Source organism: Notechis scutatus, chromosome 2 (assembly GCF_049901735.1).
Source record: "Notechis scutatus isolate UNSWTSFEM ecotype Mainland chromosome 2, rNotScu1.2, whole genome shotgun sequence".
Classification (NCBI taxonomy): Eukaryota; Metazoa; Chordata; class Lepidosauria; order Squamata; family Elapidae; genus Notechis; species Notechis scutatus.
In genome coordinates, this window is record NC_142010.1 from 110779114 (window position 1) to 110803474 (window position 24361).

A 24361-nucleotide genomic window follows, 5' to 3' on the forward strand; every position below is an offset into this window, starting at 1 on the left:
GACGTGGATTCATTTCGCGCGCTTCGATGAAGAGCGGCACTTCTACTTTTCTTCTAACCTGAAGCGGGCGGCTTTCTCTTCGCCCCTTATAGAGAAACGCCACGCAAGGAGCCGGCCCCTCGCTTGCCTTTTGGGGGCCGACCGCGGCTGCCTGGTGTTGACCTGAATTCCCGATGGGCGGAGTTGGCGCTTCCAGCCCCTTGCCCTGCCCTGCCCTTCCTCAGGGAAAGGGGGCCAGCCCAGCGTCGCGCTCTTCGCCTCCTAGCTGACTTCATAGCAGTATGGACGCGGGCTGTGGCCCCATTAGCTCCGCTCCCAACTTTCAAGAAGGTTCTTTCGGTTGCCCCATTTGCCTAGACGCTCTGAAGGACCCGGTCACCACTCCCTGCGGCCACAATTTCTGCTTGGAGTGCATCGGGGCGCACAGGCATCACCCCGGGGGCGTTACAGGAGCCGGAGGACAAAGTGTCTCCCGCTGCCCCCTGTGCCAGGAACCCTTCCCAGCCGACCTCCCGCTCCGTAAGAACCACACCCTGGCCGAATTGTTGCAGCTCCGACAGCCCGCGCCGAGCAGTCCGGGCCTGGCTATGGCACCTGAGGAAACCTCGGAGCCGTGCGCTCCAGGGAACGGCGATGCCCAGATCGAGGAGGTGCTTTGCGACTTCTGCACCGATGGGGAGAGAGCTGAAGCGGCTAAGTCGTGCTTGGTGTGCTTGGCGTCCTTCTGCGCCCCCCACTTGCAACCTCATCTGAAAAGTCCGGCTTTCCAAAGCCACCGGCTGGTTCCGCCGTTGCGGCACATCGAGGAGAGCCTCTGTAAATTACACCTCAAGCCCTTGGAGAGCTTTTGCCGGACCGACCGCAGCTGCATCTGCCAGATCTGCCAGACCCAGGAGCATCGGAGCCACGAGGTGGTGGCCGTGGAGGTGGAGCGGGAACTCGTGGAGGTGGGTAGGGCCGCCGTCGAGGTTACAAAGGAGCCCCTTTGTGCGCCCTGATTCCAGAGGAGCGACGAAGGGCGCAACCTGGCCCGGCTGGCAAAGCCTTTAAGCTGCGCTCGCGATTTCCAGCCTCGGAATAAATGTAAACACTCTGGCTGCCACCGTCACTGAAAAGTTTTGCTGGACGCTTTAGGATTTAGGAGCGTGGTTAGGAGTTTAGGAGCGTGGTTAGGAGTGGCGGTTGGGGAAAAAAATTACAGATTGGAAAGTAGGGGTTGGGGAATGCGAGAATCCACATTGGAAAGGGATTGCAAAACCTGAACTCAAAAAGTCCACTTAATAAACACTTATTTCCATTTTAAGGGTATGGGCGCGTTCAACCAAAGAGGAATGAAAGGTAGATTGCAGGCGATCAGAAGCACATTTCAGGTGCTTAATTTTTAAGAGAAGAAACGTTTAGGGAACAATGTTTAGGGATTACCTAAAGATGTTTAGGGATTACCTAAAGATGTTTAGGGATTACCTAAAGTTTAGGGATTTTGAGGAAGGTTGCAATTACTCTAGGAAAGATGATTCACAGATGTTTGTAGTTAAGTTTCTGAAAAAGAGAGGGATGGGTTCCTGGTTGCTTGGGAACTTTTCTCTTGGATAAAGAATGGGAAAGCATTCTGTTCAGTCTTGGAACCCAAAAAGTTCAGTTAGCCCTGGTGTACAAGGCTGACCAGGCAGTCTCTTATCTAATAGGTCAGGGGTCTCCAACCTTGGCAACTTTAAGACTTGTGGACTTCAACTCCCAGAATTCCTCAGCCAGCCTGGCTGAGGAATTCTGGGAGTTGAAGTCCACAAGTCTTAAAGTTGCCAAGGTTGGAGACCCCTGTAATAGATAACAGGGTAGAGTTAGATTTAGATACTGAGATTAATGGGTGAAGAATCCTGCTTAATGTAGGCAGCTGATTTAATTAAGTTAAAGATACTCTTCAACCTGCTGATTTGCAAGCATGCTGGGTCCAAACCTACAGGAATGGAAAATCTGGGAGTAGCAATTCCCACTTGTACACAGGAAATCATTTCCACATTAATTAATTAATTAATTAATTAATTAATGAAATGATTTCCACATTAGGGAAATCAGGATTACAAAATGGACTGCTTTACCAAGGTAGGGGGACCACATCAGAGTAAAATAAAAGGGAAAGAGAAATCAAAGGACATTTTATATTTTTTCGGACTCACAAATAATCTGCTGGGAAATAGGACATCTCTGTTGCTGGTCCGAGACAGCCGTAAATGGGAATGAATGAGCTTCATGAGAACCCTCATTCCAACCTGTAATGTTTCATTGTAAAGGAATTTTTGGCGTGGCTATCACATGATTCTTGGTAGTCATTATATACATAAATTTAAGAGAAGCAAGAGGTTTAGGGGTAAAAGTCCTGGGAAATTACAGATCTGGCATGTTGAAAGGAGCGCAAGGAACATTTGGCATCATGAAGGAATTATACTCAAATTAGGAAGCTGGGTTTTTTTGTTTTTATTTTATTTCAATTTTTCTAATTTGAAATATTCATAATCCTGCACTTATGACCAGTCATTTAACGACCATTTGAAGTTATAGCACACCCCTGAAAAGCTGCCTATAATCTGATTTTGAGATTACAGTCATTGCAGAATCCCCATTGTCACCTGAACAAAATTTGGGTGGATTCGTCTTTATGTCCAACTACAGGGATGCTGCATTGCCCCTTCACCAACTCCCTGCAAGCCTTGGGCCTGCTTCCCACCACACTGGGTCCCACACTGTCCTCCCCACTCCTGTCACCAACTGCTCACTTCTGTACAGTGTGTTAATACTTGATATTCAGGTGACTTGTCTATAAATGGTTCATAATTGCAAGATTGAATATGGTTCAGGTTGTTTATAATTTTCTGCTTTTCTGTTTTGCTTATTGCTATTTATGCTTTTCAGGGGCAGGGTTTGTAGTTATTTGAATATATTTTTTAATTTTTTAATTACTTAAAGTAAAATAAATAAAAGGGGTTACACTTTAAGGCAAGTTATAAGCTAAATAAGAAGGCAGCAAGTTTCAATCCTGGCATTGTCTGTCAAAAGAAAGTTGATTAGCCTAGCTAGGAAAGATTGACTGTCGGAGGCCTTAGAGAGTAAGAACTTAATCTTTGCATAAATGAACACAAAGTGCCCAAGGATGGGTGGAATAAGTGTTACAGAGCAAAATTAAGGCATAGAGGTACAAACCCCTTTTGTTGGCCTGGGGGTCAGGATATTAGTTGAGCCCATGATTAGGCTTCCTTGGTTGCTATTTTCTATTTGAATTGGATGTTCTTTTATTACTTTGTATTGATACTTTGCATTGGTTAGCTGCTTAGAGCTGCATTTGCACAGTAGGCAACCATATAAATAGATTTAAATAAAAAAGATCACCATCTTTTTTCACCAAATATCATTGATAAAAGCATTTAAAACCTAGTGCTCTTCAAATGGGTTGAACTATAGCTCTCATCATCCCTCCATCCAACATGTTGACCAAGGATAGTGAATTGTAATGCAACCAGAGGTGGTATTCAGCAGGTTCTGACCAGTTCTGGAGAACTGGTAGCAGAAATTTTGAGTAGCTCGGAGAACCAGCAAATACCACCTCTGACAGGCTCTGCCTCCATCTATTCTCTGCCTCCCGTGTCCCAGCTGATCGGCTGGGTCTTCTTTTGTTGCCCTGCACAGGAGAATGGAGCTGAAAAGCAGGTTAGTGGGGTGGGGAGGGAATGGGGATTTTGCAGTATCCTTCCCCTGCCACGCCCACCAAGCCACCCTCACAGAACTGGTAGTAAAAATTTTTGAATCCCACCACTGAATGCAACAAACTGGGAAGGCATCCATGAAGGAATTCTGCTATGAAGAAATGGGAGAACCTTGATGGTAGGCACAAAGTATGATGGAAGACTCACCTGTTCAGGGAAACTTCAGAGTGATGTTAAAGCTGTAGTAGATCAAATGCTTAATAAAAATTATTTAAAAAAATAAAGTTGTAGTAGATCAGGGGTGTAAACTGGCGGCCCATAGGTCAGATGCATCACACACAGGCTATGCCCACCCCAGCTCCGCGAATGGGAAAAATGTCACACAACATCATGTGATGGCAATGTGACATGGCAAGTTTGACACCCGTGTAGTAGATTATGTGTGTATGACAATGGAGCGCAGGTGACCTGAACAGTTGCTGGCGGAATAGCCAGAGCTCATTATGAAAGAGGCGGAATACTACTTGGGAATTGCAAAGAAAAGTGTTGACATTTTGTGAGCTACTGGGCCCGCTTGGAATTTTGAGAATGTCATGGCTATCTATGTAAAAATGCCCATACAGGGAAAGGGGAGCTAATTCACAAAATAATTCTTATTAGGGTCATGAATAAGTCACTCTATACTGCAAATTATTCTTGCTTACCTTATGTTTGTTCTTTGGCATATTTTCAAAAAAACAAAACCCTAAACCTTGGGCATTGAGCTGCAGTATTCTATTTTCTAAGAAAAGAACAAGGGATGTGTAGCCTAAAAAAGAGAAGGCCAATGGAAGAAATGACGACAGTATTCCAATGCAAAAAAAAAGGACTGTCACAGGAAAGAGAGGGTAGCTATGTTCTCCGTAGAGCCTAAGGATAGGGCAGAAACAATCTCTGAACAATTGTTTACAAATAAAGATCCAAGCTCAAAATGAGGAATTTCCTAACTTGAAGAGTGATTAATCAATGGAAAAGCATGCTTCCTGAAGTCATGGGATGGGGATTTAACACTGGAGGTTTTCAGGCAAAGGTTGGACATCCGTTTGATTGGGATGGTCTGAGGATTCCTGCCTCCAGCAGGAGTTTGGACGCCAAGATCTCCAAGGCCCTTCCAACCCTACGAGGCTTTAAAAGTTTATGGCGACTTTGAAAGGCCTGGAAGCGTTCTTGGGGATCAGTATGCTGCTGGAGAGTTTTGCTTTGCAGCCTGCGGGGTTTCCCATTTTTAAATTAAAATGATTTTTTAAAATTACCTAGCAAGCACTCAGGGAGGACTTAGATACCTGCAATGTCATGTTGTAGACTGCAGTCTTTGGGGATTTTTGTCAGATTATTCAGTTGCAGGAATAATTTTTGTTTAGGGCAAAAGCAACTGCACACTAACTTATATGGAAATATTTCCAGTTACCAAACCTCGGTTTGGCCCTGTGCAAGGTAGTTAATGATGGATGGGAAATCCGTGCTTGGGAGGGGAAAGCCTCTGAGTTCTGAATTGCAGCCAGGCAAGTAAATACAAAAGTCACAATGACTGAAACAAATTGCGGAGGGGCGGGGGGGATTGGGTGTAGTCAATTTTCCTCTGAAGTGAAATTTTGCACTATTATTTTCTCTTTAAAATAGTGCAGAGTTTACTAATGTGTAAGGGAATAAATATTTGAATAGACAAGATTCTAAGATTGGGCTGTGAATGGATTTGTAAAGATGTACATCCATTTGTATGCATGAAACAAATATCAATAAAAATTCCAAAACTGATTTGGCATAAAAAATAAATATTAAAGATAGGAACTAGCCAATAGGGTGTCAGTCACAATCATTGTAGTATTTTTTTTTATTCTGCTGCTAATTCCATTTAAACTTTCTCCCAGGTGTACAAACAACTATCTACAGATTAACGTTGAATTTTTTTTAGAGAAAAGGCATGCTAGTGGACATTGGCACTAAAGTAGAGAAATAATATCTATTTCACGTAGACTAATCTTGAATGTGTCTGTTTTATTAAAAAATAGGTGATATTACTAAAGAATATTATTCGAATGCAGAAAGAACTTGGTTAGGTGATAAAGGTTTAAGATGGCTTCTAGGGAGAGAGTATGGGGAAGAACTTTAAAATCTAGAAAGTGTTAAGAGTATTGTCTAAAAAGTTTGGAATGCAATTAACAGGATGAAACAATATATGGATAGGAACAGTTTGAAAAGGAGGTAACAGTTACAGAGTTCGTCAGGGAAAAGAACTGTCAGTACTATAGTATCATCAGAACTGCAGTTTTTAATATCCTCTTGACATCTTCTTAAGCAATAATTTACGTTTTTTAGTTATTTTCAAGAATAAGTCACTAGACGCAAATTTAGATGATAGTTTTGGTCCTGAAAGTTAAGCTACGCACAATCAGGTTTGCTTACCATCCTGTGAGAACCAGTCATGAAATGCTAGAGGCCCATAGAAACATCAGTCTTGAGAGCCTTTCTGAGGATACATCCTGATTTTGGGGGTGGATTTGGTTGAGAACAGTCAGGAAAAGCAGATGAAGATGATTTGACTCAAGGAAGTTGTTTGGAAGGAAAAAGAGAAGCGGAATGCTTAGTTTTCAGCAATCTTCCCTAGAAAGAATTGATCGGGGCTCAAGAGAAGCTAGAAATTAGTGTTTCAAATTATCAAAAAGGACTTTCAGGTGCAAAGACAAACATTTATTTGAACTTCTGGTGATTTGTGCCTGGCTTGCCAAATCATATACATAAAAGCAATCTGTTTTGTTTGGATTTGGAAAGAAAGCGAAGAAAACAAGGAGCCGGGAAGCTATGTAGTCTGTGATTAATTCCATCTGATGCTAATTGGGCCCAGCCTAGTCTGATAGCTTTACTTCAGTGTGATGGCAGCAGCAGTTCATTCCTTTTCTCGTAGCCCTTTCCCACAGTGTCTCAATCCAGGCCCTTTATTTCCGCTGGCTTTTCTCCCAGGTTCCAGTCCTTGCTCTGTTTGTCTTTCAGATTGCACTACTGGTGTTATTTTTTTTCAGGCACTCCCCTTCCCAGATGGCTTTGACTAAACTCCTGTCAGTTTTAGTTTAAGTCATTCTAAAGCGTTACTTGGGAAACCCCATTTCCGTGGGGATGCTTGACTTCTTTGGAAGGATTGCTAAACTTGGAAAAGTTTTCAGGGAGTACTTTCACAAATCATTAAAACAAATCAATGCATTAATAGGGAAGCATTAAGTGTTGGTGTGTTTCTTAATTGGCCACATCCAGGTACCAGTATGGTGTAGTGGTTAAGTGTTAGATTAGGAATGGGGAGATCCAATTCATTCTCAGCCACAGAAACTGGGTGATTTGGGGTGAGTCATTCTTTCGACCCAACCTATCTCCTAAGGGAGGAGAAGGATACCTCCACTAGTGTACAGTACATTATGTACATTACACTGAGCTTCTGTACAAAAGATGGGGTGTAAAACCGATTAATATAGTTTCAGAGGGTTACATTGTACACATTGGCAAGTTTCGATCTCATCAAAAAATCTTGCCTACTTTGTTCAGCTTTCCTAAAATTCAGGACAGAACTTGCTCTCCTTTATCAGTTTGGTTGTGAAATACAATGAGACGGGAAAGAAGGGGAGATCACAGGAAGAGGTGAATCATTTTTACTTATCGTTGACCTATGGTTGTTTTCAAGGATGAAAATGGCTGTAGAAAATCGGCTGCAAACAGCTGGTTTTCAGCAGTAATTTTGGCCATTTTGGTGTATTCGTAGGGGTTAAGAATAGAAATAGGAATAGTTGGGCTCCCAAGGTCCTCTCTCTACACTTTCCAGCCTTATTTTGGTGGAAGGAGGTCATGGGTTTTTTTTTATTTTAAATGGTACATTTGGCTGTTGAATATTAATATAATCTCTCTGGGTAAACTCAGATGACCAACCCCTGGTGCATTTAGAAGGCATATTAGAAGGTAACACTCAGGATTCTTTTCATACTTACACTATTTTTATACAGCATAATTATAATTGTTTGGGAATTGGAATGGTTTTAAAAAACTGGAAAGGAGCATTGCCTACAAATATTCATAAGCTACAAGGAACCATTTCAAATGCCTTAAGTATTGTGATATAATCTTTCATCAAGAAGCCCATGTAGACTAGTATATGTGTTTTGTGTCTGGGTGTAGCCAAGCAGTCTATGGCAGAAGTACTAAGCAGCACATCATCCCTGAATTTCCCTGAATTCTTACCATGCCTTCTTTCCAGTCACTTTGGAGTTTTGTTCCAGCATCCTTGGAAGGTGAAAGTATTCCTTCACAGTGATGGAAACCACTATAACCTTTATAGTGGAAATAGGCAGTCATTATAGATATATAGAGAAGAAAATTTGTTTCACCATTCCTAATGTATATCGTTGTGTTCTACTTTATTGGATGCCCAGATGAATTTGCTCATCAGGCAGACTAGCTGATATGTTGGGAATTATGCTCTAAAAATATAAGGTCATGATGGGAAAGGTGCAGGGGTAGGATTCTACCAGTTCGGACTGGTTCTATAGAACTGGTTGTTACGATTCTGCCCAGTTTGGAGAACTGGCAAATCGTGCCCCTCCCCACCCAGTCAGTCACGTGCATTGCTGACTGCATTCTCCCCCACCCACCCCGTGTCACCCAGTCATTCCGTAAAGTATTTTTTTCCTCCTCCCGATGATCAGCTGTTCTGACAATCAGCTGTTCCAGGATCTTCCTCGCTGTCTTATTGCTTTGCCCAGGAGGCTTCCCCGAGGCCCAGGAGGCAAAAAAACAGAGCACGTGTGTGTGTGTGTGTGTGTGCTGTGCCCCCACCCCCACGCTCCATTTTGGCCTCCTGGCCCTCAGGAAAGCCTTCTGGGAGCAAAACGGCTGCCCAGGAGGCTTCCCTCAGGCCCAGGAGGCAAAAAAAAATGGAGCATGGGGGCCTGCACAGCCCCATGCTCCATTTTTTTGCCTCCTGGGCCTCAGGGAAGCCTCCTGGGAGGCTGTGCTCCATTTTTGGCCTCCCAGGAGGTTCCCTGAGGCCCAGGAGGCAAAAAATGGAGCGCAGGGGTGTGTGCTGAAAAAAAAAACATACCCACCTAGCCATGCCCACAGAACCAGTAGTAAAAATATTTGCATCCCACCCTTGGAAGGGTGTGATACTTGGAAAATCAATCACCTGCTTTTTATATATATATAATAAGCAGCTTATATTACAGTTGAAGAGACTGCTGAAGGTTGTAGCAAATGCCTGTGGTTATCATAGTATTGGTGAACAAGGATCCCAGTGGATAATGCCATGACACAAATTACACAGCTATGATAACTGCTACTGTGATAAGTAGGATTTTCCAGGGCTCAGAGTTTTTTTTAGTTTTTTGGAAAGATTGAGGATTTTAAACTACGTTTAAAAACTATGTTTAAGCTATATTTAAAATCTTAATTTTAAAACTTCATTTTCAGTTCAGATAGCAGAAACTTGCAAGAAAGCAGGCAAACGTAGGGAATTCAGGGGTCATGTGGTTATTATTTCTTCTATAGACTGCTTAGCTACCACTGAGACAAACATAACTAGATTATCACTCTAATGGTACCTAGGAGCTAGAGAGTTGATTGGCCCTGAACAAGGAGAAACAGTAATTCAGAATTTATATGTTAAACTCTCAAACACTGTATAATCTCTTGCAGTGCTGCCGTCTCAGAGGAGAAGAGATTTTTCCTTGTTTCTGATTCTCATATTTGTCTGATAAATTGCCTATTTATATTTTCTGCATCCCTGATTCCATTCAGATAAATCCTCCAAGAGAGGCTGGATTCTTCCAGCCAATAGTTATTTGCCTACCATGAGCAAACTAAAAGTTCAGTGGTGTTGTATATCTTTGACACGCAGAAGTTATTGGGCTCTTTATCCAGCAGCTCTAATTATAGAAACATGAGTTGCAACTCATGGAAAGACTTTGCCATCAGGCTGTGAAAATCCATTTTTAATCACGGTAGGCATTACTGGAATAGGTGGACCCTTTTCTTAGTTGAAATAAAGCAATCCTTTGTATCCTAGACACCAATTCTTTTTTCTAAGCCATCAAACCATAAATTGCCTCCAGCTTTGAAACCAAAGCAGTTTGGGGCCGATGAATGAAAAGGAACAGAACAATGAATTGTTTTCTCGCGGGAATAAAATGTTATCGCTCCTGGTGGAACAGAGGAAGCAAAGCTTTCCTGTTTGGCAAAAATAGATGGCTTTTGGCTGAAAATCAGAGATGACTGCACTTGGAAAGGCTTAAATAAGTTGTCTTAGTTTAAAGATAAATCTGAAATAGCATTTGGGTAGTTCATGAATGAATATAACATACATACTGTACAACACATACAGAAACAACCTAAAAGTGATTCTTCAGAATTCTGCCCCCTATGCACAACAGGCGGCAGCACCCAGCTAATTCTGGCTGATGTTGAAAAGTAAAACAAGGGACAGAGTTAGGTTTGGGATGGGAAATCACCAGGAAATTCCAGGACTGAACAGAAAATCCAGTGGCAAGACGTGTCCCTGTTACTTCCAAGAAATGCATAATTGAATTTGATCCCCAGGGAGTCTTATCTTCAAGCAAGACCAATATCAAGCAAACATGACTTTTCTCTCCCCCCACCCCAGTACTATTTTAATGATAGCAGTTAGCACATATGTAGTTAGCACATATCACTAGGGAGCACATTGGTCACACCGATCTGGGAAACAGTTGTGTTTTCAGAATCTGTTTAAGAAAAGGGCAGGCTGGAGTGCTTTACCATTTAATCTTTTTCTTTTCCTCCCCTGGCTTTGTTTTATGTGATCAGTGAGTTATTATGGCATCAGCAGATAAGCTCTCTTCCCTACCACTCTGATTTCCTTGTTTTTTTTAATAAGAAAAGGGGTGTTGATTCATTCTGCCCTGGTTCTTTCATGATAATGCAACAATTGTTCTTTTTAGGGCAGCCCACTCGGACTGGTCTTTATCTCTGTCCCGGTCTGGTCTTTATCTCAGTCCAGCACATGGTCTCATGAGTAGGAGGGGGTCTGAATGCAGCACTTGTTCTTTTCTATTCCAATCAGAATATAGAACAAATACTGAGCGATAAAGGAGGAGTAAATTTAGCCTGGTTTAAAGGCCTTGTAGGGAGGAGAATGATGCTTTTTGCCCAAGTAATTCATGACAATCATGACTTCAACTCTAAAACAATTCCGTGTATTTTGAGTTGCTCACCAGGCAGAGGTTTTGTTTTATGTTTGTATTACTTAATAACAAAATAAGTAGGATTGAGAAAGAGCTTAAGAGCAGTTGGTTGTGTATATAAGCAATGATAAGGACTTTAGGGATAGAGAAAGATGAGACAATGCAGTCTTACACCTGACCTTTGACTGCATTTTGCACCTCCAGATAAATAGGCTTATTTTAATCTTTAGAAAAACGGAACAGTTATAACCTATGTGTGAGTCATGATGATTGTAAATGTCAATTTCTATACAAATTGTGTAAAAATAATTGTGAAATGTAAATTTCTGTAAAGTTGAGATTCTGATTCTCTCTCCTTTTTTTTTTCTTGCCTGAAAGGCTCAGAGGCCAAAAATCCTGAACAATATTGAAAATCAGCTGGATGAACTGGGAGCCTCAATAACGCAGATGAAGAGGATGGTCGACCTCATCAAAGTATTTCACCACATTTATTTTTCCCCAGTAAAAAGCAAAATGTTGAACCCTCCTCTCAAACCTTTCCTTTCCACAGACTTTCCTTCCTTTATTGTCTGTTGTCAAGAGGTAGCAAACATAAGCCATCCTTCCCCTCAGGAAGGGGGCAACTGTCAGGATGCTAGAGACCACAATCCCAACATATTTGGAAAATCTGAGGGATGCTATTTTCAAGAAGGGATTGTATATATTTTCTATAATTTTCTGTATTAACTAATTCACATATAAATAAAAAACAAATGTACTGCTCCACCATTTCTTATGCAAATGTTTCCTGAGAACTAAATTACAAATGCAACAGAATCACATGAGGCTTCTTTCTTTGAATAGCAGATAGTGACAGTGCTTAATGTTTGATCCTTGGAGTAGGGGCCCCATATCTGTAGAAAAGTAGTACTGTAGAGCAAAGATAAAGTTCATGGATAACTTTCATGATAGGGAAAAAGAATTGGAATCAGGATTGGATGCTGTTCCTTAGAAATTGCAAAACTCTACAACTTTGCAAAAAATTCCCTCAATTTGAGAATGTAATGTTCCTGATAATTCCAGAACATTCCATTCCCAAATTGCTACTTTTTGCGGTATTTCTAGAACAGCCATGGTGGGTTTTTTAAAAAACTTCTTCCAGTTTCTTAGCCTTCGTTAAGAGATGGGGAGTATTCTCATATCCCTCTCTTCTTTTTTCAGCATTTACATTCCACTTTAATGCTAGTTTTAAGTTTTCCGCAGCAATATGATTAGCCTGCAAAGAGAACAGCACAACAAATTGAATTAGGAAAAAGTATTAAAATGAGGGATGGAAAAGAAGTGTGTGAGTCTGAAGGACAAGGAAAGAAATGACACACACAAAGACCTTAGCTGTACTCAATTTGCCAAGAGATACAGCCCTAAATGCACTCTTAGAAAACTTTTTAAGAAGCAGCTTTTATAAAAATTTTCAGGGAGAAGCAGCTTATGTTTTTCTTCTCCAGTATGAAATCCCCCAGTTTTAGGGGAAAACTCCTTTATCCAAGAACCAAGTTAGTGGATGAGATAGGTATTTATCACTGAAAAGTAAAGGTGATTTCATGGGTTACATACAATCCTCCATCACTCCATCTGTTGCTAATGGCATCTGAAGATAGTTCGTCTTAAATTTGTCAGGAAAATAACTGAATTTCAACTGTTTGTATCCCCTCTCCCTTTTTCTTGTTTAGGAAATAAAGGGCCCTCATTCCTACCCATATAAACTTCCCCAAATGAAGCAAAGCCAAATCTATAAAATTTGGCAATTTTGCCATAATTTTTCTCTGATTAGGAATCTGAATAGGAAGCTTTCTGCTCCCATTCCTGTCTTTAACCTGCTTGAAAGCTCTAAAAAAAATAATCACTAAATCTTCAGCCCTGCTCCTCCTGGATCATTGCTGTACTAGTGGAAAGCCTTCTAGAACCTTAAGGAAAATTGGTAGGCTGAGTCACTTCTCCTGATTTCTTTATAATAGCCAAACCTCAGTATAGAGTTTGAGAGAAAGGGTAAAACTTGTTTTTTTGTTTTGTTTTGTTTTTGTACATTTTATTTGAGTTTTCACAAAAAAATACAAATAAAACACCTTTTTTGAAAGTAGCGTAATCCCTGGTTACATTTCTTCGTACAGACACAAATTCAATTTCATGCTCATTTTTATGTTCTATTCCATATCTTATTACTGTTTTACATTTTCTACATAGCTTCTCCCCTCTTTTAATTTTCTCAATTTTATTTTAATTATCTCGCCTCAATTCGAATCATTATATTTATCCTTTTTTGTCTGTCCTGTTTCAATTTCATATTATCTTTTCTCATTAAACAAAGTTTCTCCTGTAGTTGCTGATTGGAGTATGACACGTTTATATCTTTTAAGTTTATCCATTTAACTCTTATTTAGACTTCAATATATACCTTAAAGTTATAACATTCAATATAATACATAACTTCCATTCGGATTCTGCTTGGTACATTCTTAAAATACACACTATATTCTTAAAAAAAAAAAAGATTATAAATATATGTAATTAAAACAACACATTCCAATTCAATTCTATCATTAATGATTCATTAAAATCTTCACTTCTTTAACATTTTCAATTAAATATCATACTTCTATGGGAACAGTTATAAGCTTTCCATAATTAATTCCCCCCCCCTTCACTTATATTTTATAAAACATTAACTAATTAAAATGTTCCCATCCCTTCCTAATTCAATTTTCTCATTTATTTTATTTCATTTATTTTATTAACAAACATTTCACTAGATTACAGTAACTATTTTATCCCTCATTTTAATCATACATTGTTTCCAATTTTCTAAAGTTATTTCTATTACTAATATAACAATACAATCTTATGTACCTTTACAAAATCCCTTTTTCAGTTAAATTTTCACCCATTATCTCTAAATAGGCCCTGTTTCTCTATATCTTGTTTCTGTCCTTTGTAACTTCTTTTCCTTTCCTTCTTCCCTCTCTTCTTCTCTCTCCCCTTTTTACCCCCTTGTCTCTCTACCTCTATTTCTCTCTTCTGTATTCCCCTCTTCTGTTGCTTTCCAATATTATACTTATTTTTCGAACTATTTTTCTTTTCTTTGGTTGTTTTTTTAAGTCTTAAATTCTCCATTCTCTTTCCCCCTTTCCTTTTTCTTCCCCACATAGAATTACTTGTTCATTAAAGATGGCTTCTTCTTTGTCCCAGTCTTCTTGTTTTGCAGATGTTTCTTGTTGTTTCTCATAGTTCCAAATCTCCATTTCTAAGAATTGAAAACCGAAGCCGAAAGAGCCTCTCCCTTCTTGTGCATCTTCTTTGTACTTTTTAAGTTCCATTTTCAATTCATCCAGAAGTAGTGCCATTGTATAAATTTTTAAACAACCACCCGATTAATTTTAGTCATTCAAATGCAATAACCAAGAATCCAAAGATCACCAAGTAATCCAAATATACGCAAGCTGTTTCTTTTTGCTTTTTTTTCACTTTCTCTTCCTGGGGTTCTACTATTTAGTTGCCAAGCTTCAGTTAAAATGTATCTTTTAGAAGTCTTGTTGAAGTTAGATTCCTTTTAATTCCAGGCAGTCTCCTCCCTTTTTTCCAGATCCTGCCCTTTTATTCTTTTTCTTTCCTTTCCTGCTTATAAAATTTTTTAGAAATTTATTTCCCCTTTGACATTTTGTTTTATTTTCAGTTTAATTGCCTGTTGATGTCAAAGCGGATTTTTCCCCGATTTCTTATTTAAGTCTCTTAGTTGTCAGTATAGGGAAAGGGAGAGAAGAAAAAAAAAACCAAACCTTTCCCTTTTCACTTTCCTTCGCTGCTTCAGACTCTTCTTTGGGAACGATGTTATTTTTTTTAATTTAAATTCCAGGGTACCTTAGTTGTTGCTTTTGCAATTTAACCCGGTCAGCCAAAACTTTTACTTCTTATCTTCCTCCTGCACATTCTTTTCCGGTCAAGTTCTTCTTTGAGGTGGCCATTTCTGACCACCGCTGCAACCGCCTTCGGGAAAGGGAGTAATGGCCAGCTGGGGAGGAGAGATGCGGCTCTCCTCAACCCAGCTGGCAGTCTCCCCACCTTCACCACCTCTACGGGGTGGCTTAGCCTCGAAACCAGCCACTGAGGGCGCTCCAGCGGCAAGCCCAGACCGAAACCGCGCACGATCGCAGATTTCTGTCTGTCGCCGAAGAAGCTCAAACCGGAAGCAGGGTAAAACTTGTTGATTGCCTACTGTCCCTATAATTGTTAGTAATTTTTAAAAATGATTCTTTTGGTGGGTTCCATATTGTATTTTCTCAGGCTACTTTTTAAATGTAGGTTTCACATGATAATTCATTTGTTTTTATTTGGGATGGGAGCTTGGTTTATTCGTATTTTAAGCAATGATAATATGACAAAAGATTTTTGTTGGAATAAATCCATCTTTATTTTTTAAGGCTACTGCTCAGAAAGAGAAGGAAAAGGTCAACAATCTCTTTGCCGAGGCCACCAAGGTCCTGGCAACCTTTAAGAAGGAAGTGCTTGGTTTCATTGAGGTTGATGAAAGAGCCATGCTGGGTGAAGCAGAGGAGGAGCTGCGGCATAAAGAAGAGCGACATGCCCAGTTGATGGAACACAAGCTGAACCTGGAGAAAGTCCCCAGCACGGACACCATCACTTTTCTGCAGGTGTGCTCCAAGAATTATTTTTGTAGGTGATTCAGTTGCCAGTAGAGAGACAGCATAGGCTTCATGGTATTCTTCTCCACCTGGGCACTCAGGATGCATCAGTTCCCCTTGGAGAAAGTCCAGCAGTAACTATGGAGCTCTTGCTCAAGAGCCAGCTCCATACCCGTATCTATTTGCACAGTACAAATATGTTTGGTTGGTACCTAAAAAGCCCATTATGTGAAATAGCGTCCAGGCGTCTCCATCAATATAGTCATAGGACAGCAACAGCTATATGCACTTGTCTTTAATATAAAGGGCTAATGATGCTATGCTTAATAGTTTGTGTCTACCAGGGAGGGGTTCCATATGAGTGGATGAATGTGTCCCGAATGCTTTTCTTTTACTGTATTCTCCCATCACTTGTCTGCTTTTTATTCATCCAAGATCACATGTTCATTCCCATCAGGATCTCTGCTAGAGAAATGTTTTCTCATTTCTTTCACTCTTGGAGACAAGGGGCCATACAGTATCAGGAGAAGGCTCTCTTGGATTTGATGCTGTTCCAGATGAAGATCCAGGAACAGAGTAGGCCAGTAGTTATAAAGCCAGTAGAGTTGTGTACCCCTCCTTCCCCCCACTTCAAACTCCTGCCATATCTGTATTGAGTTTTGAGCCTTAAATGTTAGTGACTGGAGAAGAGTTGTATCTGCTGAATAGACCTTATAGTCAAACAATTGCTGTAACTTTGTTTGTTTTCTTGACCAGGAATTCCAGGCATTAAAAATAGCAGCTGAGGAAAAAAACCTTGCATGTTCAAACTTCCCCAGAGAACTGAGTTTTATTAAATCCAGTCAGGCCGTGTTTGCTGTGAAGGAGCTGCTGGGAAATATTTGCAAGAACCAATGGGACCAACTGTCAGGGAAGGGTGAGAATGGACTTTTTCATCATGGGATATCAGAAGGTTTGTAATTTTGTTCATTTATTGAATTTTTATAGCCACCCATCTCATAATGGAAGGAACCCTGAGACGTGGGCAGAATTCTTGTCCTTCAAAAGTTGCCCTTCATCTGAAGTACCAGATCTATATGGCTGTGGAATAGGAGATTTATGTCAGCCATGGAGCCTGGCATCCATTCACTCAGTCTGTCCATTATGCTAAGCCAGCAGTCCCCCACTGTTATAGCTTGGTGGCCCAGCTAGAGGGGAGAGGAGAACTGGGCCATGTGAGCAGTGGGCCAGTTCCAAATAGGCCATGGTCTAGGGACTGGGACCCCTGTGCTAAGCCACAGTATGATTTATTCAGTTTGGCTTAGTTCATTGGGTTTGCGTACTTAATTCTTGGCTTATTTAGCACATTATGATAAAGTATTCATGCTACTTGCCCTAAGATGTCAATTTTGTTGTTATCTACATATCTGTCAACTGTTGTTACTGTGAGGTTCTTGTTTCTTTTCTTTCATGCAACTTTTCAGAGCTTTCATATTTATAACTTTCATATTAGTCTCTGATTTTTTTTCTGAAGGTACCTAATTCTTTTTTCTTGTGCAACAGTAGCATGCAAACTTTGCTTTTTATGGTAAACTATTCTGTAGAGTTTTGATAAGTCTTTATTTTAGAACTTCGATGGGGGAGGATATTCAAAACCAGTGGGTGCAATTTATATCTCTTAAGTCCCCTGTGGCACTATAGAAGGGGCACAAAAACAGTTTTGAGTTAGCATTTGTGATTAGCAGATCAAAATGAAATGCTGGCCTTTCAAGTTGAAAAGAAGCAAAATAAGCACCATCTAAAAGTGTTGTGAAGAGATGCAACTGACAAAAATCGCAAGATAGGAAGACTCTAAGCAGTCTTAGTTATTTAGGCTTTTAATAGCACTCAGATGTTTCAAAAAATGATTCGAATATATAAACAGGCAACAAACAGACATCACTAGGTGTGGTTACTCGTGGTTTGGGAAACATATCCAATGCTGGTGTCCTTGAAATAACAGAACAGGAAAAGCTTTTTTACTTGCTAGTTTTTGATTTCCAGACTCTTACCCTGCCAGACTGAAAGCTCATGTTGCTTGTTCAGTTGCAGATGAAGATTGCTGGCTCATTTCTAAGTTTGAAATCTTAGTTGTTTGTGTTTTCTTCGTTCAGCTGTTTAAAACATTATTACATTAGAGCTGTTCTGCATCTGACAGCCGCTGGCAGGGAAGTTTGGATTTTAACGGTAATTAACAAATGCTTATCTTTCATAGCAAGTTAAATAGAAAAACCTAAAAGAACTGCCAGAGCTTATTACAGTATATACTCTCATTTTGACATCTTGCCAGCATTATTACCTTCCCCAACCCCATTACATTGAAACTACAGGTAATCCTCGAGTTATGGCTACAATTGAGCCCAAAATTTATGCTGCTAAGTGAAACATTCATTGAGTGAGTTTTGCCCCTTTTTACAACATTTCTTGTCACCGTTGTTAAGTGAATCACTGCAGAGGTTAAGTTAGTAACACGGTGGTTAGGTGTATCAGGTTTTCCCATTGACTTTGGCTTGTCACAAAAGGGGATCACGTCACCCCGGAACACTGCAACTGTCATACATATGAAGCAGTTGCCAAGCATCTGAATTTTGCTCACACGACCATAGAGATGCTGCGACAGTCGTAAGTGTGAAAAGCAGTCATAAATCACTTTAGTGCCGTAACAACTCAGATACACATCAGGGATGAAAATCACTGCTTTTCCCTGAAGGCAAATAAAAAGTTTGCATTCCTCTCCCACCCCACCCCACATCATGTTTTGTACATTTGTTTGATCATATGCAAAACAAAACAAAAATGGAAATGGAGCTTATGAAAGAATTGTTTTTCTCTTTCAGAGATCTGCTCAGGCCAATAAGCAAAAATCAGGGTGAGGCAGGTTTTTTTTTTTTCTTTTTCTGCAAATGGTAAAAACAGTTTCCATGCAAACTCCACAGAGCCTGTGTCAGCCCTTGGATGTAGGCCAGGTCGGGAAACAGCAGCACAAGAAAGAATAGATCTCTATTGATATACTGTAGGCTGTATTAATAGACGCTTGAAAGCCTGGCATTTCTCATCCCTGCTCTCTTATATTAAAGAGAGTCTTGAGTTTTTCTCTCGTCTTTCCCAGGCTAAGGTCATGTTTTCCCAACACTTGCCACTATCTTCTTCAAGACATCCCCATACTCCTCTGTACTCCTTAGTTCTAAAAAAAAAAACCAAAAACCAAAAACCCAGCTTAGCAATTCTTTTAACTGCCAGAGACAATGTATGATCACATAGCACAAAGTTGAACAGGGAATATGGAGATTTCCCATAAATACTTTAAAGTTTCTTGATTCCCCCAAGGTCTTGGCAGTAACCCACAGAGTCCTTTGAAAACTGGCTCTGCTACTTATGCCCAGTCCAAAAAAGTTGCACATGTTAATATAGAAAAGGATGAGTGTTTGTAGAAACAAGGAAAACTTGCCAGCTCAGCTGAGTTTTCTGCTGGTATCCCTACCAGTTATACAGAATGCGCAGTACTGTACAGTGCTAGATCTTATGTTAACATATGCAATTGTTCTCTTGTGATGCATTATCAGTTTAAAAATGTTTCATGATCCAATCTGGGTCGGACACTGGGACCAGAGGTTTAGTCTTCCAAGCTTTCAGATTCATGCTGGAGCCCAACCTCAGGGAACTTCTCTCTCACCAGAAAGTGAACTCACCAACCCAGATTGCATTCTGCAACATTACACTGGGACACATATATCTGCCTTCATTCCTAAAAATGTTTTATGCAGCAGGTGATTTTTAAGCCTATATATGTTCTATGAAGATCACAGAATGCAACCATAAGAAGATGTGCCTCCATCTAGCTGAATATCAATTTGCCTTCCTCTAAAACCAGGAAAAAGTTACTGCTTTGGGACAAAAGGCTTTTTTATGGTGATGATATTTTCAGTTCTGTCTGCAGTGTTGACAGTACATATTGATGACAAATTCTTCTTTTCACAGTGACAATTGAACCGCAGGTTTCAGAAAGGAGCATCAACCCTGCCAGTTTGGAATCGCGAGATTATTTTCTCAAATGTAAGGCCATTTGTTTTCTGTATTGTTCTCCTTGGTTTTCATGCCTTTTTCATTGGCTCATAAGATAAGCTTTGTTGTCATTTTTTGTGGATTGAAATGTCATACAGAATTCTAAGCAGCAGTGTCTGCAGAGATACTATATTTCTTTTTTCTTTTTTTTTGTTTGGCTCTATAGCATTTTATAATATTTAAAGGTATATTTTTAACCTAGTTTTGTTACCTAATTTTCTTTTATTTGGTGATTTTTAGTGTAGACCACTTTGAAATGTCTAAATAGGAAGTAGTATATGAATATTTTAACTACAGTAACTAGCATTTTAAGATAAACGTTCCTGCCATTCTGAAAATGCAAATATTATCTACATACACACACACAAACACAAAGATCATCATAGCCATCTTGCTTCAGTATTCCACTAACTGAAGTCCTAACTTCCTCCTCAAATATTAAATATGGTCTCCTAAACATTCCTTTGGTAAATCAAGATTAATCAAGCCATGGTTTAATATGAGAACACTGCTTTTTTGTGGAGTGGGGCATGTTTATGCCATGTGCCTTCCTTGTTTATCATTTTGAAGCCTTTTTATATATATTTGTTTTTGTACAGCTGCATTCATCATTGACTTGGACAGTGATACTGCTGACAAGTTCATCCAACTCTTTGGGACCAAGGGGGCTAAGCGTGTGCTGAATCCCATCGCTTACCCTGAGACCTCAACCAGGTTCATCAACTGTGAGCAAGTATTGGGCGAGAATCTTATGAACCGTGGCAACTATTACTGGGAAGTGGAAATCATAGATGGTTGGGTGAGCATTGGCATCATCACTGAAGATTTCCATCCCCAGGAATCATATGACCGGGGCCGCCTAGGCAGGAATGAGAAGTCATGCTGTCTGCAATGGAACGGCCAGAACTATGTTGCCTGGTTTGGCGGATTTGACTGTGTTATACAGCAGTCATTTTTTCATACTATTGGGGTGTACTTGGAGTATTCAGAGAAGGTGCTGACATTTTATGGAGTCAAGGATTCCAAGATGACTTGTCTCCAGCAGTTCAAAGTGGCTCGCTTTAAAAAGGGACATTTTGACCCTTTCCAGAATAAGATCAACCACCAGTTTCCAGCACTGTTCACACACAACCTCAAGCCAGCCTTTTTTCTCGAAAGCGTAGATGCTCACATGCAGCTCGGGCCTTTGAAAAAAGACTGTGTTTCAGTACTTAAGCGCCGATAATTTGGTCAGTGTGTGACCAAGGATAAAGAATTTGACATGTTTGTGACATCTGTGCTGGAGCACTGCGTCATCTTTCTGAGTTAGTGTTGATGAATTAATCATACTGTTGCTGCTTTTTTTTTTACTTATTTGATAAATATCAACATTTAAAGAAGCACTTTTCAGCAAAACATTTTCTTCTCTTGGACATAATTAGGGATCATTTACAAAAGGCTTGATCTAAAGCAAATGACTATCTCCACTTCATCTATACGAACCAATGGTATCTTCAGAGACTCTGCTCTGTTTCACAAGTAACATTAATGGTACCATGGAAACCCATCCTCATAATAGCAGACATAAAAAATACTACCACTGATCAAAAATGTATGCTGAAGGCCATCACTAGTTATTAAATGTCGCTAGATGAATACTGCTCTTCCATTGCGTTTGAAAAAAGAAAAAAACAACCTACTGTGGAGAAAACAGTGGTGTCAGCTGTCAGCAGAGCAAATGACATATGAACAAATATATTCAGCTTTGGACTACAATAGCAAGAAAAACTATGGGGCTGTGGGGAGCTTTAGTTTATTCTTAGCTTAAATCTAAATTCTAGTCTAAATATTAGAAATATAATTTGGAAATTAAATGAAGCATCTGTGGCTGTGTGTCAGCCCCACTAGGTAGACCAGTTCAGGAACTGATCTCCAAAGGAAGGATACAGTTTTTACTGAGATCGGCTACAATAATTGAGTCTTGCAAGTCTGATTGTAATATACCATCACTTCTTTGTAGTTCAGTGAATTAGGATGCCATCTGCCTGAGCTGCTTCCAAATGTTATCTCCTTGTTTTGGATTTTAAGATGTTCTTGTCACTTTTGTCTATGCAATGGTTCCTGCATGTTTCCATCCCGGTCACATTGCATACTCTGTACACTGTGCTTTAATGCTACATGTGCCCGTTTATTAATATTGGGTTAAAAAGTACAAAGTAAACTGAGTTGCAGATATGAATGTCAGCTACTCAAGAGATGAGTACCTACGCAATAGAGCAGTATGTGTAAGCACTGAGGTTGTAAGTTTCCCCTTTCCTTAAAGCATCTTACAGGCACAGAAGCATTACAAAAATGGAGATTTGGTGGCTTTCTGGAGTAACTGGCTGGTTGAATCTGATGGAAGTTGAGGGTTATCAGCTTCTGAAGGGCCGCAGATTCCTTCTTCTATGATATTTTCTGCTTTTCTTAGCTGTCTTTTGAATACAGATCCATGGAAGTGCAATGGAAGAAAGACCATTGGAGAATGGAAATTGAACTTTCATGTGTAACAAGGATACAAAGTGTATAAAATCCATCCTTTCCAAATATGCTAAGAGGACACTGTAAACATTTATAAATTTACCATAATTTAGGTATGCTGATAGAAGGGACGAGGAAATTCTAGCTGCTATTGTTTAAAAGAAAAAAGATTTCAAGTTAACATATGAGGAGAGCCAAGTTTTATGTTAAGCTTAGGCTTTTTAAAAACTGTTTTGTGACTTTTTAAGGTTGTTTTGTTTAGAACAGGATTAACAGCTGAGTTTGAATAAACCATCCATTGGATTCCTTTCTTTCTAGAAGATGAGCATTCATAATGTAAATTATGACTGAACAAGGAGAAAAATTAGTTTAGAGACAAGATTTTTTTTTGCCATCACAGGATAATTTTGTTAATGCTGGCGCACTTCATTAATTCTATGATCTCAGGATTACATTGCTACAAGAGGGTTTTGCAGTATTAGTGAGCACATTAGTTGTCTCCAAAAGGTATTTGGTTTCATTATATCCTGTATCCAAACTGAAAGTATAGTAGATTTGATTAATCATGAAATTAATAAGAGTACTTTTCTTTGCTGCTGGGCCTCACTGAAATGTTCCTGCCTTTCATTAAAAAAAATGTGAGGTCCTTATAGTTTTGTTTGTGTATCCTTCTGTTAATGAAAGCACTGCAGCATAGTCCTGAAATACACGTCTTGTGTTCTTTTTTTTTTTTCAAAGAAGATTTTCACAATCTTTCTATAAAAGAAAAATGATATGTACATGATGTGCATATTGAATTGCATGTTGGAATCTAGTATCTTAAATTTATATACAATTAATTAATGTTAGGAAGGTTACAGGGTTTATAATAAAGATAGATCATGGGCATTTGAATTTGTAAGAAAGTCAAAGTAGTACATAATCCACTCCACTTTGAAATTAGGACTTTTTTAACATTTAAAGATAGATAGTCACTGAAATAGATGGAAGTACCACTGAAGAGCTTGACAGAAGGGGCTCTCAAGATGGTGGAGAGGATTTCATTGTCCCCAACAGGACAGAAGGCACAGTTCTGTGAGGAGAGGATCTACATGCAGATGATCCCAGTTAGGGGAGGTAGATACTAAGTTCCTTCATTTTTATAATGCAGCTATTGTAAGGGGAGTAGGTACTGTAGCAGTAATGGCGAACCTTTTAGGCCCTGAGTGCCCAAAGCATGTGCGCATGCGTGCACACGTACCCAAAATGCAAGGCAGCCCCCCCCCCGCGTGTGTGTGTACCCCCTGCATGTGCCCATGCCCCCCGCATGCGTGGCAGAGACCCGAAGGCCAGCTGGCTGGTGGGAGGCACGCGTACATGTGCGGTGGAGTTGAGTTGGGGCGATGGCACATGTGCCCAGAGAGGGCTCTAGGTGCCACCTGTGACACACGTACCCTAGGTTTGCCACCACAGTACTATAGTTTGTGATTTACTGAACCACTGGTTGATGGTAGCAAGGCCACACTTAATTTGAGGAGTTTGTTCAATTGGATTCAAATACTACCAAAATAATAGAGTTGTGTCATACATATGGCTGGGACAGGATTTTCTTTTTTCAAAAACATTCACAATAAGAATTGATTTTTTTAAAAATGAGTTAAAGTGATTTAAAGTGTAGGGTTTTTTTGAATCATCTGCTTCAGCTTCTCAGGAAACTACATCATTATATTTTATCAGTCATGCTGCCAAGTTTGATAGTAGAGAGGGAGTTTCAAATGTTATGAAAAGGAAATGTGTAGACTAGACACCAGTGAGAGGCTGCAGACTGGAAATTCCTTTATATTTTCTGGTTAAAGATTAACAATACAAATCTTTAGAGCATGAAATCATTTATAATCACATGATAATTATTCTTAGACCATTGAATGCAGCAGGTATTCTAAGCTTTTGGAACACTCCAGCATTAAACTTGTCATAATGTGGTTAAAAATTAATATTCCTAACTCTCATTCATTACATTCTGGTCTTGCCTAGTTATTCTTCTACATCTGATCATAAGGTTTCATTTGTACACAAGGTTCTGGGAGCATTTAGTTTGGAAGAAAGCTTTGGAAAAATGTATTTTATCCACAGCTGGGCCAGCCAGGAAATTTTGTTATAAAAATCTATGGTATAAACTGCAATAAACTGGAATTAAAAATAA

At 39.8% G+C, this 24361-nt stretch overlaps 1 protein-coding gene across 1 annotated transcript; it reads left to right on the forward strand.

Moving 5' to 3' along the window:
- TRIM47 (tripartite motif containing 47) lies at nt 1-24361 on the forward strand. Its single transcript, XM_026667480.2, has 6 exons — nt 1-947; nt 11306-11401; nt 15379-15609; nt 16357-16552; nt 19597-19671; nt 20280-24361. The coding sequence occupies exons 1-6, from the start codon at nt 282-284 to the stop codon at nt 20903-20905; spliced, it is 1890 nt and encodes a 629-aa protein (XP_026523265.1). The 5' UTR covers nt 1-281; the 3' UTR covers nt 20906-24361.